This window comes from Maniola hyperantus, chromosome 16 (genome assembly GCF_902806685.2).
Source record: "Maniola hyperantus chromosome 16, iAphHyp1.2, whole genome shotgun sequence".
Lineage (NCBI taxonomy): Eukaryota > Metazoa > Arthropoda > Insecta > Lepidoptera > Nymphalidae > Maniola > Maniola hyperantus.
The window spans coordinates 346,550-366,235 of record NC_048551.1 but is presented as its reverse complement, the minus strand read 5'-3'; the positions used below and the strand labels follow the sequence as shown (position 1 = coordinate 366,235).

Here is a 19,686-nt window from a genome sequence, read left to right as displayed (position 1 = left end):
AAAATTTTTTTCAGGGTGTTATTGGTGAAAAATTAGAGTCGGAATTTTTTGTGTTTACACCCTCGAATTTTTGAATCATTATTAGGGTTCTTATACCCTAAAGAAGTTTTTGAAAGTAAACTACAGTATTTAAAAAACATAACGACCACCAAAGTTTTTAGCAACTTAGCATGCAGTGGCTCTACCATTAAGCGTGTTCTCAGAGTATCTACGCACTTAACCAATTTTTAGGGTTCCGTACCTCAAAAGAAAAAAAGAAACCCTTATAGAATCACTTTGTTGCCTGTCTGTCTGTTCATCTGTCTGTCTGTCCCTCTGTCCGTGTATCCGTCTGTCCGTCATGTCTGTCAAGAAAACCTATATAGTAATTCCCGTAGACCTAGAACCATGATATTTGGTAGGTAGGTAAGTTTTATAGCACACTAGCTTCTGCTCGCGGCTTCGCCCGCGTGGCCTACAGGAAACAAATGGCATTTTTTTTCAGATACAAACATTATAACATCTGGACGCGCACCCTGAACAGCACCGAATAACACATATAACCTTCCAACCCCCAGTTCATCCCTTTAGCTGGGATTTTCTCATAGCCGTTTCTTAGCTGCCACCTAACCTCAAGAAAAAACTTACTTTCCAAATTTCAAGTTAATAATATCAATAATTAAAACTTTCCCATACAAACTTTCATCCCCTATTTTACCACCCTTATGGGCGAATTTTCCAAAAATCCTGAAACACGTATTTCTTCATTTGTGACCGAAAACCCAAATACTAATTTTCGTGCAAATAACTTGAAAAATGACGGACTTTCATACAAACTTCCATCCCCCATTTAACCCACTTAGGGGTGGAATTTCGAAAAATCCTTTCTTAGTGGATACCAACTCTTTACAAGGAATAGACCCTCCAAATTTCATGTCTTTAGGACCAGCGGTTTAGGCTGTGCGTTGATTATATGTCAGTCAGTCAGTCAGTCAGTCAGGACTTTGAATTTTATATATATAGATATAGATGTAAAGGAATTAATCCGAAAACCGTGAATTTGTGGTTATATCATTAAAACAAATTAAAATGTGTACCTACATGAACAAATAATTACTATTTTCAATCTTCAAACATATGAAAGGGCTTTACCTGTCTATTCAAAACAGATTTTTATTTATTTTTATACATAAAACCTAGTTTTTGATTTATCTGCAAAATATCGAAAAAATACGATTGTAGTACGGAACCCTTGGTGCACGAGTTTGATTATTCGCACTTGTCCGGTTTTTTTATTAACAATCAGTAAAAATCACTAGAATATGGATACTTATATTCAATGAGTCAATGTTTTTTCGTAATTTATTTATCAGTACCGTTAGGCATGCCAGTGTTTAGTTGGCTTTAAATATGCGCGCGCGCATCCTAGCCCGCAGTCAGTGCAGGCGACGCGCACTAAATACATAGGGCTCGCGTAAACAGTATTATCTACATAATAAGTTACCTAAGTATATACTTATTTAACTTAAACAAAAAAAATTACAAGTTTGAGAATTGAAATAGGACGGAATCAACAAGAAATGTAAGTTTTTCTCTATTTTTTGTTATATTAAATTTGCAGTTCCTAGGCATCATTGATTTTGTCATGTAGAATTTAAATGTATTTCCAAATCAAATTAAATTTTTGCGAAGTAGGATCCATCTGCAGGATGCCAATTTTTTCGAAATCGCCTCAGCTACTTTGCTCAAACTCGAGGAGATAGATGACATCCCAGGCGCAGTGGTAAGCGCTGTGGTCTTGTTAGTGAGAGGTGCCGGGTTCGATTTCCGGCAGGGGTTTGAAATTTCTAAATTTCTAAATTTCTGGTCTGCTCTGGAGGGAGGCTTCGGCCGCGGCTAGTTACCACCCTACCGGCAAAGCCGTGCCGCCAAACGATTTAGCGTTCCAGTACGATGTCGTGTAGCATACCCCTTCCAGGTGATCACGCATGCCGTCTAAGATGGAAGCGGGCTATTCAATCTTAGACGGCATGATCACTTACCAACAGATGAGATCAAGGGCTAACTTGTATTTGATTTTTTGTTAAACTACATATATTATTATAAATACGAAAGTGTGTTTGTTTGTTGGTTTGTCCTTTGATCACGCCGCAACGAAGCAACGGATTAGCGTGATTTTGCATGGATATAGTTAAAGAGAGAGAGTGACATAGGCTACTTTTTATCCCGGACAATAAAACAGTTCCCACGGGATTTTGAAAACGTAAATCCATGCGTACGAAATTGCGGGATTCAGCTAGCAATGTTCATAAAAGTGTGTAAAGTCTGCCAATCCACGCTTGCCCAGCGTGGTGGACAGTGGCCTAAACCCTTCTCATTCTGAGAGGAGACCCGTGCTCAGTAGTGGACCGGCGATGGGTTGATGATAATGATGATGATGACGAAAGTCTGAGCGAAGTCAACGTACTTAAGCTCTAAGTATAGATTTCAGACGTAGGTCGAGGTTGAGATGATATCTACAATCCGCGACAGGTTGAGATGGCAATCGGGGTATGAGGCGGGGGGACGCCCCGCACACCCGTACGTCACTTGCGCTCGCCCGCACCGGGTTAGCGCGAGGGCTGTGTTGGTGTGCGGGGCGTTCCCTCCCCGACCGCCATCTCGACCTGTCGCGTACATTAGGTACCTACTTCCACACATGACCCCCGGTGGCCTTAACACGCGAACATCTCGCTGGTGGGTCGTGTTTTGTTTTTTTATTTATTTTAGTAAGTAAATATTATCATTAGCTGACCTTTAATCAGACGAAAAAAAGTGATATCCTGCTAATATTATAAATGTGAAAGTGCGGATGTTTGGATGTTTGTATGTTTGTTACTCAATCACGCAAAAACGGCTGAACTGATTTCGAATGGAGATAGATTATACGCTGTATTAACACATAGGCTATGTTTTATCCCGGAAAATCAAAGAGTTCCCGCGGGATTTTGAAAAACGCAAATCACGTGGACGAAGGCGCGGGCATTAGCTAGTTATTTTATAAACATTTTTATCGAACCGAAACGAAGTCAACACTGCTATTTTTATAAACAACAGGGTTTTCGCAAGGCAAAGTAAATAAATGGCCCGTCATTTAAATATTTGGTGTGTAATAAGTGCGCATTGGTAGACTTCACACACCTTTGAGAACATTATGGAGAACTCTCAGGCATGCAGTTTTCCTCACGGTGTTTTCCTTTACCGTTAAAGCAAGTGATATTTACTTACTTAAATCGCATATAGCTCCGAAAAGTTAGAGGTGCGTGTCCAGGATTGAATTCTTGACGATTAGGAGGCGGACGTCCTAACCACCAGGCTATCACAGCTTGTTTGCAATATTTGGTTACCTAAAAATTTTGCAGGTTTTCCGGAATCGATCAGCTGTAGGTAGGTAGGTAGGTATGATTTGCTATAAAGCACTAAGATCAGATTACAATGTATTATCTTTGTTACTGATTGCAGGGCACGCCTCACTCTCGCAGCATTGGCACTGGTAATTGCGCTGGTCGGCGTGCGATGTGACGCACCTGACGGTAAGTGCCCACCTGACTTCTGACAGAATAAAAACTCACAGTTTCAAACTCAGTTTTAACTATTTTTGACATAAAACTACTGTAGGCGAAACTTGAGAGTATTACGTAACTCAGTGTTCAACAATGAATGATAGCCACCGAGTTCATTTGACATCGGTTGGTTCTACAAAGTTGCTTCACTGAGTGATATTAAAATGATTTTTCGTAGAAAATCTTCAATGGATTAAAAATAAATATTAAGGTGACGCAGGACGCTCGACCGAAATTGGCAGCGCACGTGGGTAACATGTTTGCTTTTCACTTGACATTGTATGAGAAAGTTGAGAGGCACGATGATTTTCACTGAAATCAAGCGAGCGAAAAGGGTTTAGGAAAAGTATTTTTGAGAAAAACCTGCTGAATTTATGTTTGCAAAGTAAAGTTATTTCAACTAATGAATAAATAAACAACGTCTAATGATAAATTGTTTTAGAATTTTCATATCCCTAATCTTATTTATTTACGCCCAAAGTTGTCATTAATTTAGTGTTAAAATAGGATTCTTTTGAGCCTCGTAACTTTTAAATCAATATTTTTTTCAATATTTTATATATCAATAAACCTAGATAATGACGAGATAAATCGATATAATTCTTAGTTTTGTGCGTACAATATCGAATATTGTTGTATTTTCCCTCCTACGTTTGTATGGAGAAAGCACCGAACTGAGCTACCTTAAATGAGCTCGGTGGCTATCATTTATCGTTGAACACTGAGTTAGCGAATCACCCCGCTCGCTGGTAGATATTCTGAGAGCCCGACTGACTGCCGAGCCCGAGGACTGAACGGCTGCGACTCACAGCGACAAATGCATTGAGTAGATTAGAGTATCTTGTTAAAAAGTAGTAGTGTTCTAGTTCTAGTGCTTTGTCCACGAAGCAAACTGTGGAATTAACTCCCTTTGGCTCTCCAACTCCCTGGGGTTAAACATGGGGTTATTCATTGCGCGTACCAACAAATTGCTGAAAATCCGACAACGCATCGGCGGTTCCTCTGGTACTACAAATGTTCATGGGCGGCGGTAATTACTGAACATCATGTGATCCGCCTGCTCGTTTTTTTTTTTGCTCGCTATTTTTATTTTTTTAAAAGGTGCATGTCACCTTGCAGAGCGCGATGGAGCGACCCCGCTAAAATCTCAGCCATGAAGTTCTATTTAAACTTGCAGGTTACCTCGTAGACAGAGCGACGGGCATTGGCTACAAGCTGGTATATCAGGCGCAGAGCTGGCCGGTGGCGCGGGACCGCTGTGCGGAGGAAGGAGCCAAGCTCGCAGTTCCCAAGACATTAGTAAGTCAAGAAGAGTTCAACTCGCAGGTTACCAAGTAGCGACAGGTTGACAAGTCGGCGTATCAGGCTGAAGGGAGACTTTGGCCATGGTTAGTTACCAAGTTAGATGTCAATCGGACACAACCTGTAATACCTTTGAGAACATTATGATAAATAAATATTTTTTCATTTTTTTTTCATTATAGACACCTCACAGGCATGCAAATTTCCTTACGATGTTTCCCTTACTTTCAAACCTGGAAAATGAAAGATGCGTACCTGGGATCGAACCCAGGACCCCCAAATAGGAGGCCGACGTTTCACGTTATTTTTTTTCTATCCTTGATTACGATTTCACCTGGTGCAAGTATAAGACCCATTACGTACGGTCGACTAGTCGCCCGGTAACTCCGTCGACTAACCTAGGGTGTTGGAGTTTTAACTGAATTACCTACTAATAATTTTTCACGCGGCATCGTATTCGTATCGAAATGCTTTGCTACAGTACAGTGAAGTCTGCCAATCCGCAGTCCTGGTTGACTATGGCCTAAATCCATCTCATTCTGATGGAAGACTCGTTCTCAGAAGTGGGCTGACGATGATGATTATGATTTGTGTTTACAGGAGGAATTCCAGTTCTTGCAAAAGCTGGTCCGCGGGATGAGCTACTCCGCAGTGTCGGGCAGCGAGTACAAGCTCATCGTGTGGCTCGGGATCCACAACCTCGACGACTACCGCGTGTGGAGGAACGTTGACGGTGAGACTCTTCGACAAACTGGTTCACATAACAAATTTATAGGTTGAAAAACGTCGGAGAGCTCAATTCTCCTTGTCTCACCCCACATTCCGATCCGCTCAAAGACCCAAAACGCTCATTGAGCGAAAAAACAGCTCGCAACGCGTTGTGCCAATCGCAGAAAGGCCATACCTATAGCGAAATTTGTGCCGTGGCTGTCATGTTGTACGACCACAAAGCGTTGTGGCAATGAAAAAAAGCTACGACGCGTTCTGAGCACTATTTGGTGTAACTGTCTCAGTTCGACTAACAGGATGTGACAAAAAAGAGGAGGGGGAGGGTAAAGGATAGATCAAATTTTTAAATAGGCTACGCCAAAAGACTCGCTCCGTCGTCCCTGCATTCAGCTCAACTACTGGACCTTCGTAGGCTCGCTTCATTCAAGACCCCCAACGCGCTTGCTTGCTTCTGGCGCTTTACAAAAATGAAAAATACTCGATAGGTATATATAACAGACAAGACTGCGTGAAGTCGGGGTGCTGAGATTTCGTTCTGAACGCGTCGCGGCTTTTCTTCATTGCCGCGACGCGTTGTGGTCGTATAGCATAGTGGTCAGCCTCCGCTGTCCAGCCGTCCGTCGCTCTGTCTGTCTGTCTGTCAGCGGGCTGTATCTCATAAACCGTTATAGGTAGTAAATTGAAATCTTCACAGTATTAAGTAAGTACCTATATTTCGATAATAACAAATAATAAAATATTCAAAATGGCTGCCATGTAAATTAAAAATTAAAAGCACATAATCGTGTACGAGTAGCACTTGAACGGTATTATTTATTTATTCTAAGTATATTTTTACTGCGATTTTCAGGTGAAAAGATAGACGATACTGGATTCCATAAGTGGTCCCGTGGGAACGGAGAAAGTTTCAGGTAAATAACTTCTTTAGCCGTACTTTTACAGTTTACCGTTTTCTTTAAAAATATTTGAATTTGAGGTATGTAGGTACCTATTAACAGCACTAGATAGCTGGCTTCAGATAAATTAGCGTTATTATCATTATCATAACCTAACATAATCAAAAAGAGGTCAATCAAATATTATGTGATTAAATGGCTGTATTTCTTGGTTGCTCAAATTTCTGGGTTCCGTACCCGAAGAGTATCTACCAAACCAAACTCAAAAGTCAATCTCAAATGCTTTATTCAGATTGGGTAGGTATTATTGTATTATACACTTTCTGATTGTCAATTATTGCAGAATTGCTTAGGTACTTAGTGTTATGTATATCTTGTACGGAAGTTTCTTTAATCATACAAGAATCTTTGTAGTACCTACGGAACCCTTCATGAGCGAGTCTGACTCGTACGTGGCCGGTTATTTATTTTATTAGAACCACCAACAAAATTATACATATAGAAATTTTACACGAGTATTTATCTCAAAGCAATCTATTGTGTTGTTAACAGCAACGCTCCTGAGGAGCCCCACTGCGCCGGCGTGGACGCCGTCAACTGGCTGCGGGACTTCTGGTGCCATCGACGACAGCCTTACATCTGCCAAATTAAAGTCAACACTACCTAACCGTTACAGCTACTGTTTCTTTTTCCCTATATCCACCTTCTCTCCCCCCGGGGCACTGCCCCTGCCACAGGGCGATCGGCCCTGCTATTTTATATATTTTTATTCAGATACAAGTTAGCCGTTGACTGCAATCTCACCTAGTGGTAGATGACGAATGACGATGCAGTCTAAGATGGAAGCGGACTAACCTGGAAGGGGTATACCAGTTTTTATTAGGCCCACCCATACGGCATACCCCTGCCCATTATTTGTTGTTATAGCGACAAGAGAAAATAGAAATATACACCCTGTGAAAACTTTAACTCTCTATCTAGGTATTATGCATGTGGACGGACTGAGAGCATAGGTTTAGTAATAGGGTCCCTTGGAATCCTTCGGGTACGGAACTCTGGAAAGGTAAGAAGGTACATGTATAGCCTGAATATAATATATACAAGAAGTATAACCTGTTGTATCAACAATTTTATTCTAAACCCACTTTAGAAACAAACAAAATCACATTGAAAGTTAGCTATTGCTAGCAATAATATGACTTATGACATAAGCCACGTACGTAAAAAGAAATAATATCCTGTGTAGGGTAGATTATGTTAAGCCGGCCGGATAATAATGTTAGTCTGAGCCGAGCTCATAAAACTTGGGAGATTTCCACTCAAGTTTAACTTAATTCAATCAAACTGAGGCCCTTCGTCTTATAAAAGTATCTCGATTTCAGGTTAAGTAGGAAAGTAACATTTCACTTAGCAGTCAATTTAGGGACCTTAAAGCTGATGACAAAAATTCTACCTTTTTTCCTAATTCGTTTATCTTGAGGCTCTTTTGTTCAAAAGTATTTTTTTTTTCAACTGAGAAATTCTAAATTTCATAATCACTACCCATGTCACTAAGAACCTAGGTACCTCCTTTTCATTGATTTATTAACTAGGTACCCTTTTATTTAAAAATGCGAGTGTGGCTTTTATTGGTTTGTTGGTTTATCCTCCAATCACGCCACAGCAGAGGTCTAGACTCAGGCTAAGTAAAAGGGTTCTAGGTTCTGATCGTCAGTCTAGAGTCTAGACTCATCATTCAACTTTTCAAGTTCTATTTTAGATGAACTTTTAAAGTTTTTTTTTAATCTTTTAGTTCTAATTTTTAAAAACTATTTAATAACTACGACATCTATTGATGAGTAATAGAACTATAATAATGTAGTAGCGACATCTATTAATCAGTAGCAAAACTAAATTACGAATTAAGTAGCGACGTCTAGTGATTAATTAGTAAAATATTTATTTTTCTTAATTGCAATACTAGGAAAGTAAAGTCAAAGTGACACTGACAGTTATTATCAAAAAAGCAAATTTTGAGGTTATGTTATGAAAAACAATAACTTTATTTTGGTTTTGCATTAAAGAAAGTTCTATAACTTAATACAGAAAAAACGGAGCCTCCAAATCCAAGGTAAAACATCATACTTATTATTCTTTATCTTCTAATAATCACAACAAAATAAATTTAAGGTTACATTCGGTTTTTATCTATTTTCAGATGAATTTCTTGCGAAAAGGATTATCGCTTCTTTCTATTGGACTAAAAACTCAGTGCTCACCATATCAAGGTAAATTAGGAAACTGAATACTTATCTACTACATACTCATACTATCTGAATATTATGGCTTTGTATTTTAAGACCCATTTCAATTTCCACCTAACTATATGTTATGATAATGCTCTGAGCCTACAATTTATCAGTTCTTTGGAAATAAATGAGGTTCTGGTAGACAAAACGGTGTAAATAGTTCCATTCCTAATCGAAATGGTTTTTTCCTTTAATTCGGTCATTTCCACTGTCCCACTGAATACAAATCTGAATTAATTTCCAAACAAAACAGCCTAAACCTGTACTAGAAGGCTAAGACTGAGTCCAAATTTAGGTACTTACTAAAATCATGATGTATAGTTATATGCCATTAAGGCATAGCTTGTTGCGGATCTTCTCTGACCAGTGACATGCTTAAATCCTCATAAAGGTAATTTTAAATCGTCAAAAATCTGCAATGAAAAAAATAACTTCGAGAAAAGGTGTGTAGTGCCCTGTCCTTTAGTTTGGCTTGTCTAGTCTGATATAAATAAATCATTAAAAAACTCGTATTAGTTACTTAATCAATTTTTTTTTAAATTAATGGTTTTTGAGTAGGTACAGGTAAATGTTTTTTAATTTATTTAATTAACTGTTGAATAGAATTTGTATGACAACAATAATAATTAAACATGAATCTAGCCTAAATAAAATTGTTATACTTAAAATAAATAAAATTATAATCTATACTAATATTATAAAGAGGTAATGTCGTTATGTTTGTTTGTAGGGGGTAATCTCTGGAACTACTGAACCGATTTTGAAAATTCTTTCACCAGTAGAAAGCTACATTATTCCTAAGTGACATAGGCTATATTATATACACGGGGGCGAAGCTGCGGGGATCAGCTAGTAATAAATAAAATTGTTACATAATATAGTACTTAATTTAACTCAACTATTAGGTAAGCTGTGATAGCCTAATGGGTAGGATGTCCACCTTCTAGTCGTAGGTCAGGGGTTCGATCCCACACCTCTAACTTTTCGGAGCTATGTGCGTTTTAAGTAATTTAATATCACTTGCTTTAACAGTGAAGGAAAATATCAACCTGCGTGCCTGAGAGTTCTCCATAATGTTCTCAAAGTCTGACAATTTGCACTTGGCCAGCGTGGTAGACTGTGGCTAAAACCCTTCTCACTCTGAAAGGAGACCCTTGCTCTGCAGTGAGCTGGCAATGGGTTGATCATGATGATGAAGATGATGATACTTACGCGTGGTTCGGAATTTATAGTCGCGGTACGAATTATGCCGCATAGAGCAAGGGCGGTATTTATAGCACATAGAGCAAATAAATCCCTCAAGTAAATAGGAAACCGTATATATCTGACATGACATCGGACATGTCAACTCGCTGCCCGAAATCCGCATCTGCATCAATTTCGGCAGCTGCGTCATCGATACACGCGATTAACACCTCTATCTGAAAGAGTTAGGGGGTATTATTGTGCGAATGTTTTTTTAATAATATTTGTTAGGGATTGCGATCGCGCCTGTCTTTTGCGTGGAACCCTTCCGCGTGGACCCAGATTATGTCCACTGGGACTTGTAGCGTCAGCAACATAATTTGGTAGGTAAATTAAATTGAATAACATAAATAATGCGAACCGATTTATTAGATACTTACTTGTAAGCTAGACTCTGCCTGTAACGTTGGTGTAGTAATAAGCACGTTAAACTGCGGATGACGAGGTCCTGGGTTCGATTTTCAAGACGACCCAATAATAGTTAGGTATTGAGTTTTTGTACCTCAAAAGGAAAAAGGAACGCTTATAGGATCACTTCCTTGTCTGTCTGTCGTCTTTAGGGTACTTCCCGTTGACCTAGAGAATCATGAAATTTGGCAGGTAAGTACGTTTTATAGCTCACGTAAGGGCAAAAATCCGGAAACTTTAAATTTGTGGTCACATCACAAAAAAAAATTAAAATGTAAACAAATAAACAGTGTTTTCAATAAGTATACCAAATTTCATTTATCATTTATGAAAGAGTGTATATTCTAAAAAAATTCGTAAAACCCGTGATTTTAGGGCACAGTCACTAAGTCGCAGCACAAGTCGCAGTCACTGTCTAGTCTCCTAAATTTAAGTACAATTATTTTATTTAAGGCTTTTTTTGCGGACAGTCCACTAAAGCCTGGTATAAATAAGGGTTGCGAGAGTGGCATGAGTCAGCGCTGACCAGCCTCTGATGGAGATCTCATTCACACATCGGCTTTGTGCATATTGTCGCACTTTGCGTTACTTGCAGATTCCAGCACCACTATTGCAATGCAAAATCCTTTTTTCCGTCACTGTAGTGTAAAGTATTTACTGGACAATGATTTTGTAAGATTTTGACTGCTCCTTTATTATAAGCGACCATAGAAAATCATAATTGAAAATTTATTTTACATATGTTTGGTTTATATGCCATATTCTAATATATTAGGTATAGTAGTGCTAGGTATGCCAAAAACGCCGCACGTATGCTGAAGAACGTACGGTGAACAAAAACATAGTGAGGAAACCTGCATGCCTGAGAAATAAATAAATAAAATAAAAATATTTTTTATTCGATTAAACTTTTACAAGTATTTTTGAATCGTCAACTACATCTACCACTAGTTCGGAATGCCTTTCCTACCGAGAAGAACCAGCAAGCGGTTGCTCTATTCAAAGATTTGATATACCTACAATTGTATTGAGAGTTCTCCATAATGTTCTCAAAGGTGTGTGAAGTCTGCCAATTCGCACTTGGCCAGCGCGGTGGACTATAGCCAAAACCCTTCTCACTCTGAGAGGAGGCCGGTGCTCTGGAGCCGACGATGGGTTGATCATAATATTGCCGTATAAATGATCTAAATAATTCACAAGGCGCATGATAAAAAGACTGACAAGTTCAAAATTATTATAATTTTCTTTTTCTCTACAACGTAAATCTAACAAAAGTTGTAATAACAAAAATAAAAAACACAAGTGCATCTAAAAATTTCAAAAGTGGCACCGTACAGGCGCCATAGTGATTTTTTTTTCAAAAAATTTAATCCTGTTTTGCTCGAGATGATGTAAGGATTTTAACGCAATCCCATACATCCAAATTTATTCGGACATTTAGATGTTATGATAAAATTAAAAAACACACATAAATAAAAAACACACACCCCCCTTTTTGAGCAGTTGTATAATGATGATGATTATGTTAAAATTATTAATTGAAATATTTATTTAATCAATTATTTATTAGCTACATTAATCAACCCGTTAGCTTGGTCACTGTCCCTTGAAAGGACGCTGCGTGGGATCTCCCGGAGTCGAACTTTCTCATACAAAGTGGCGATGCGTCCTTTGATCGCTTCGCCGCAGATTCTTAATGTGTCTTTCTTAAACGATCAGCAATACGGAAGTTTTAACTTGTTAGAAAATCTGTTACCTGGGACCTCTCATTTATGCTCGTGCCACTAGCTTATGCTCGTGACTTCGTCCGCGTGGACTACACAAATTTCAATCCCCTTTATCACCCCCTTAGGGGTTGAATTTTCAAAAATCCTTTCATACCGGATGCCTACGTCATAATAGCTATCTGCATGCCATATTTCAGCCCGATCCGTCCAGTAGTTTGAGCTGTGCGTTGATAGATCAGTCAGTCAGTCACCTTTTCCTTTTATATGTATATTTAGATTGCGCCAGGGATTCATGTATTTTTCATGTGGGGTTTCTCTATAACGTAGACCCAGATTCTTATATGCGGTCATCATCATCATCATCATCATCAACCGAGAGATTTCCACAGCTGGACATAGGTCTCTAGTAGGGGTTTCCACATGCCACGGTCTTGCGCCGCTGCCATCCAGCGGCTCCCTGCGACTCGCATGATGTCGTCCGTCCACCTAGTGTGGGGTTTTCCAACGCTGCGCTTTCCGGTGCGAGGTCGCCATTCCAGCACCTTGAGACCCAAACGACTATCGGGTTTTTCGAACTATGTGCCCTGCCCATTTGCCAATTCAGCTTCGCAACCCGCTGAGCTATATTGGTTACCTACTCTAGTTCTCCTACGGATCTCCTCATTTCTGATTTGATCACGTAGAGAAACTCCAAGCATAGCTTTCTCCATCGCCCCCTGAGTGACTCTGAGCTTTCTTATGAGGCCCATAGTTAGCGACCATGTCTCTGATCGATATGTTATATAACCATCCATATCACTGGTAACACACACTGTTCGAAGACTTTGTTTTTCAAGCACTGAGGAATTTCGGATGAGAAGACATGTCGAAGCTTCCCGAACGATGCAATGCGAGGCAGATAATCTAATATAAATATTGATAGATATTTGGAACATCTTGATTTTTGATTTGAGAAATTTTTCTTTGGAACCCTTCTGAGAAACTGAATATTTTAATAAACAATTCCAACAAACCTTCAGCTCGGGATTAGTAATTCATAATAATGTGCAGTTATTTGCAATATCTGGGAGCATTGTGTAAGACTCAGTCAGTCTTGACAATTGCGAGTGCGAAGGGATTCCATCTTCCACATTATGTACAGTATCAGCGCGATAAAGTTGTGTCGTTTATGAGTGGCATTCATATTCTTCTTACACAAATATGATTTACAACAGTTCTGGGAACACACAATGCTCCCGTGGCCAACTCTTGCCTATTGTCGCATGTATCTCTAGGGTTCCGTACACGAAGGTGCAATCGGGACCCTATTGCTGCCTCAGATCTATAGAGCGTCTGATGCATAATTTTTGAGAGCCATATTTGCTCTATGTGTCAACTGTCAAGTCAAAAGTACGGTTTACGATTAGATTAGGACTAAAATCCTCGGTGTGGCTACTGAAAGCCATAAAGCAAAATAAGAAGAAGAAGGACTAAAATCTATTTTTGACCTGACAGTTGACACATAAAGTCAAAGTTCGTTCCATAGATCAGCTTTAGCCGCCGCTATCCGTCCGTCTGTCCATCCGTCTGTCAATGGGCTGTATCTTATAAGTCGTAATAGGTAGAGAGTTGACAGGTAGACAGTGTGTATTTCCAAAAAACCAAGATTATGAAAATTTAAAGAAATTCAAACGAGCATTGCTACGGAACCATTCGTGTACAAGTCCGACTCGGACTTAACCGGTTTTTTCTAGTCATTGTGGAACGTTGTCAGAAAGGATAATTTGGAATGTATGCGTCCGTCATCTGCGGACAATGCCCACTATTAGCGGATTATAATCCGCAAAAAGAGCAGGTAGGTACTGTTTCATTTGGCGTCCTAAGTTATAAGTGGCAGCGATTACTTATCTAATAAAATCAGCCCCCCAATTGTGTAAAAAAACGTATTCATCGTTATCGTAATTGTTAACAAATTCTGCCCTTTGATTTGCTGTGAAAAAACGTAAACAGCGAATCAAACAATCAAAGGGCAGAATTTGAAAAAAAAAAATTTTTTTTTAATAATATTTAAAAAAACATGCACCTGGTCTCTAGTTTAGAGAAAGACATCAGAAATGACGCCAATAGACCCTGAGAGGAGGCCGGCGATAGGTTGATTTGATTATGCTGAAGATGACTTGCTTTATGTAGAGCAGAAATATTACTACCAGACATTTTATTATTATTTTATTCAAATACAAGTTAGCCCTTGGTTGCAATCTCACCTGGTAGTAAGTGATGATGCAGTCTAAGATGGAAGCAGGCTAACCTGGAAGGGGTATGGCAGTTTAGGCATCAGTTTATCACTTGTACCACACGGTTATATTTGCTTGCGCTAGACAGATGCAAGTTGGGCCTATCCCTGGAGACACTTGGCAGCGATTATCTCAAACAATAACATTCGCCGGACACTGCCTGCGTGCCCAATGCCCAATGCCCAGCGCTGGAACAGACGTGATGTTTGCTGCGTACCCGGAATACAAGCTTGCGTTTGTTATTTTACTTGATACTCAAATAATTCCGATTTCCGACTTCTGAAATGTGTTTTCGGGTTACCTAGAAAATATAATTTTACATCCAAAAATCGGCCAAGTGCGAGTCAGACTCGCGCACCAAGGGTTCCGTAATACAGTCGTATTTTTTAGACATTTTGCATGATAAATTAGAAACTATTAGGCATAAAAATAAATAAAAATGTGTTTTAGAATTCACAGGTGAAGACCTTTCATATTAAGATACCCCACTAGATATAGGTAGTTATCTTACTTTGAAAATTGAAAATCCTAATTATTAGTTCATGACCACAATTTAACTTTTTTTGTGTGATGTAACCACAAATTCACGGTTTTCAGATTTTTCCCCGAATGTCTGCTATAAGACCTATCCTACATGCCAAATTTCATGATAGGTCAACGGGAAGTACCCTGTAAGTTTCTTGACAGACCGACAGACAGACAGACAACAAAGTGATTTTATAAGGGTTCCGTTTTTCCTTCTGAGGTACGGAACCCTAAAAAAGAATTAGCGAAATCGGTTCAGCGGTTCTCGAGATTTGCGATGAGCATTTAGTGATTCATTTTTATATTATAGATATACGTCAAATAACGTCAAAATAACATCATTTCGATGTTAATGAGACATGGTTCCAGCGCAATAGCAATTTGCGGGACTTATAGGTAAATCGATCGAGTTCAAATCTCAAAGGAGTGTAAAGCTGAAACTCGCGTATTGGTGAAAAAACCCTCAATACATCAAAATTATTGTTCCTCAGACCACACTTGATGTTCCCACTGCATCGAATCGTGCAACACCTTGGACGTGTCAATCAATCCTTTACGTTTAACGGTATACACTGTACACTATACACCCGAGCCATGGGAGTGTGACACAACCCCCATATACTTGACACAACTGCGGCTACGCCCTCAAACCCCCATCGGACAATGTCGCGCTTACCTAACTGTATTCATCTAGTTTATAATTCATCACAACTTTTAATTCACGTTTCGAATTTCTTCTGTTGGCAAAAGGTTTCATTGGTGGATTATCCGGGTTGTCTTTTACACCTGCTGGGTTGGGTACATTATTCCATAATATTATAACGGTATTTCATCATAAATAGATAGGCTTTTTTTCATCAAAGTCAAAGTCAAAATCAGCAGGGCAATAGCGGGCTATTTAAAAATCTGCGTATTGCTAACTACAGAACTATACTACGTACGTTATGTTTATTAACTATAGAACGCGACAGGTCGAAATAGCAATCGGGGAAGGAACGCCCCGCACATCCGCACAGCCCCTGAACTAACTCGGGGCGAGCCCCTGCCTTATACTCCTATCGCCATCTCAATCTATCGCGGACTATACATACATAGTTATCTATATAAAATACTTCAAAATTCAGTACCTACTAAAAAACTGTTCTGTTTTTCCATCCAGCTATCACAATAACTCACTCCCTGGTCCGCCAACCTGCCCCTCTAGCCAGCATCCACGCCGGCGCATGTCAAGCTTCACCAGGACTGATCTCGCGAGCCATGGCGTCGCTAGCACAGATGCACAAAACGGGCCCACACATAAAGAAGAGGAAATCCAGGAACCCCCTCAATGGACACCCTTTCGCTAAGGTAACTATGTTATCTACGTAAGTATATTTTTCTTGGCGATCAATCACTGCCGCATGGCGAAATTGCTCAGCTGTAAGCGGCAGCTTCGACACAATGTCACCTGTTACTTGGTCTTTAATCAGATATACTTCAGAGAGTGTGCTCAGGAACTTCACAACCTTGTTCCACCTTCACCGTTATACCACAGAACAGTGGGAAACCATGAACGTTGACACCATAGAGGTACAATTAGATGTGGTCGACATCCAATCTTCGCGTACGAAATGTTTTTGCTCCACGTTTCTGATACAAACGGCTAATAGCATGGAATTTAAATTATCAATGTTGTTTTAGGGCGTTGTATTAAAGACTGTAATCAAGAAGCCGAAAAAGCCGAATTCGGCTAACCGCAAGTGCGTGCTGGTGCGGCTGTCCAGCGGCCGCGAGATGGTGGCCTACATCCCCGGCATCGGCCACAACCTGCAGGAACACAACATCGTACTCGTCAGGGTCGGAAGGTAGGTATCGACTCACGAGAATCCCAACGAGCCGAATTCTGCTAACCGCAAGTGCGTGTTCAATTTCTGTGACAAAGTTGCGCGAAAGCAACTGCATGAAAATTCAGTTGTCCACAAGTTGCTCTAGTGTAACTACATATTGTAACTTTTTTGATCCGAAAAGAAGCACACGGGCTTCGTGCCCAGGGCCCCATCATCAAGGGGGCCCCAAAAGGCCGATATATTGGCCTACATCACATTTTTTATCTATTTAGGTAGATACAACCCGACAAAAAAATTTCTAGAGTAAATAAGGGCGTTGTTAGCGACTTTCTTGCAACATTGAGTAGTGACAAGCCAATGACATTTCAGAGTTTGACAATAGACGTGGCATTGCCAGATTTTACAGGTAGGAAATGTTATGTAGTTCAGTCAGGGTTATAAATATAACATCATAGCAGAAAAATGATTTTTCATTCACTTTTTTACTTTCCAACGGGGCCCCAAATTCTTGTGTGCCCAAGGGCCCCGGCATTACCTAAGACGGCGCTGCTTCTCAGTATAATATTCATTCCGAACCGGCGTTAGCGTCACAGACGTAGCATTAGAGACACTCCTACATGAAATGAATAATTTTTGATTTTTCATGATCTGAAAGTCCACCGCATTATACTATACTTAAAAATCCCTTTCCATTATTGAAAGGGTCACAAACCCCCGTGGGTTACGACGCTAAGAGAGAAGTTGTGCTCATTAATGTTTTTTTTAATTTCCAGAGTGAAAGACTGTCCCGGCGTGAAACTAAAGTGCGTGCGCGGCAAGTTCGACCTGCCGCACGTCATCAAACAGAAAGTGTAGCCAGTGTTACCCGTTGTACATAATGCCTACTGTAGCCGAAATTATATTTAGATTAAGTTAACAAAAGCTTTTCATTTTACTAATCTGTACATATAAAATTCAAAGTCCTGACTGACTTATATATCAATGCACAGCCTAAACCGCTGGTCCTAGAGACATGAAATTTGAAGGGTATGTTCTTTGTAAAGAGTAGGTAGATCCGTAGATATCCACTAAGAAAGGATTTTTTCGAAATTCTACCCTTAAGTGGGTTAAATAGGGGATGAAAGTTTGTATGAAAACCCGTCATTTTTCAAGTTATTTGCATGAAAATTGGTATTTGGATTTTCGGTCACAAATGAAGAAATACGTGTCCCAGGATTTTTGTAAATTCAACCCCACCTCTATTTTCTAAATTTCACCCGGGCGAGGCCGGGGCGGGTCAGCTAGTTATTATACATTTTTTTACCCTGACACTGGGGCAGATTCTCTTGTACACAAAAACTAAACTAACAGGTCTAAATCTAGTGCTATCGTTTTCCGCAAGCAACATTATGAAAGGGATAGCAATAGATTTAGACGTGCCATTTTAGTTTAGTTTAGAGATTGTGTACAACGGAATTAGGTACATAATTTCATAGTTTCACATCCATTTATAGTTGTAGAACTTGGAGGTGCACACTTCCGTGCGTCCAACTCTGTTACATTTATGAAGTCTCATAATATTTTTCCGTCATTAATTTCTAGAACTTGCTTATACTTTTCTAATACCTACGCTACGCCATAATCGAATCTTTTTATTTATCAGGGTCATTGTTAAAACTTAGTTTCTGTTTCGCCAGAATATTTAGATACTCTATTATAATTAAGAAAATATTTTAAGCATAATACACGACAGGTCGAGATGACAATCGGTGAGGGAACGCCCCGCACATCCGCACACACCCCACACTTACCCGGTGCGGGATAGCGCGGGCTACGTGCGGGTGTGCGGGCCGTCCGCACTCCGCCCGCCTCATACCCCGCTATGCATCTCGACCTGTCGCGGACTATACATAGGTACATATCGTAATATATCCTGATATTATAAATGCGAAAGTGTGTCTGCCTGTCTGTCTGTCTAGCTTTTCACGACCCAACAGTTTAACCGATTTTGATGAAATTTGGTACAGAGTTAGCTTACATCCCAGGGAAGGGTATGTGCTATTATCCCGGAAAATGAAGGTGCTCCCGCGGGATTTTCAAAAACCTAAATCCACGCGGATGAAGTCGCGTGCAACATCTAGTTACTAGTAGGTATACTAAATGATGTTCCACCTAACTAAAGTTTATGTATTAGGTACTCCTACATCCCTGTAGATACTAGATACTAGATGATGCCCGCAACTTCATCCGCGTGGATTTAGGTTTTTGAAAATCCCGTGGGAGCACCTTCATTTTCCGGGACAATAGCATATGTCCCTTTAGTTTCTCTCATCTGTGGAAGTTGTAATGTGGTAAAAGCTTGCAGGTTAAAACACAAAACACCTCATCAATATCATCAATCAATACTTATAATAAAACTGTAACAGGTCAAATTCTGTACATTGAAGATATTTTGAAAATTTTTTTTCGAGGGCACTCTATAATCGATACTGAACCCAAAACTGTAATTTTTTTCATTTTTGTCTGTCTGTCTGTCTGTCTGTCTGTCTGTCTGTCTGTCTGTCTGTATCACGGCCGCGCATCACGCTGAAACTACTGAATGGATTCCAATGAAACTTAGTACGATTTGAGGTCATACTATGAGGAAGAATATAGGATACTTTTTATCCCGAAATTCAGCATGGTTCCCGTAGGAGAGGGGACGAAAGTTAAAATGTATACTGAGTTGTAATTCATTAACGCGTAGTCCGATTTCATTCATTCTTTTTTGTTAGAAAGGGGATATTTTAAAAATTGTTCCGTAAATATTTCAAGGTAATCGGTTTTTAACCGACTGTCAAAAAGGAGGTGGTTCTTTTTTGTACATCGATTTTTTCGAGGTTTCTGGACCGATTTGCAAATATTTTT

At 39.7% G+C, this 19,686-nt stretch overlaps 2 protein-coding genes across 2 annotated transcripts; both read left to right on the top strand.

Moving 5' to 3' along the window:
• Nucleotides 1-1,408: 1,408 nt before the first annotated feature.
• Nucleotides 1,409-7,181, top strand: LOC138403387 (CD209 antigen-like). The gene is made up of 6 exons (XM_069503733.1): nucleotides 1,409-1,561; nucleotides 3,481-3,551; nucleotides 4,759-4,880; nucleotides 5,484-5,616; nucleotides 6,463-6,523; nucleotides 7,061-7,181. Coding segments are annotated over exons 1-6 (504 nt in total). The 5' UTR covers nucleotides 1,409-1,559; the 3' UTR covers nucleotides 7,176-7,181.
• Nucleotides 7,182-8,481: 1,300 nt separating this feature from the next.
• On the top strand, nucleotides 8,482-17,731 carry tko (technical knockout). Its single transcript, XM_034976671.2, has 5 exons — nucleotides 8,482-8,618; nucleotides 8,706-8,775; nucleotides 16,134-16,321; nucleotides 16,655-16,818; nucleotides 17,574-17,731. Exons 2-5 carry the CDS (start codon nucleotides 8,706-8,708, stop codon nucleotides 17,653-17,655), a joined length of 504 nt encoding a protein of 167 aa, XP_034832562.1. The 5' UTR covers nucleotides 8,482-8,618; the 3' UTR covers nucleotides 17,656-17,731.
• Nucleotides 17,732-19,686: the final 1,955 nt, after the last annotated feature.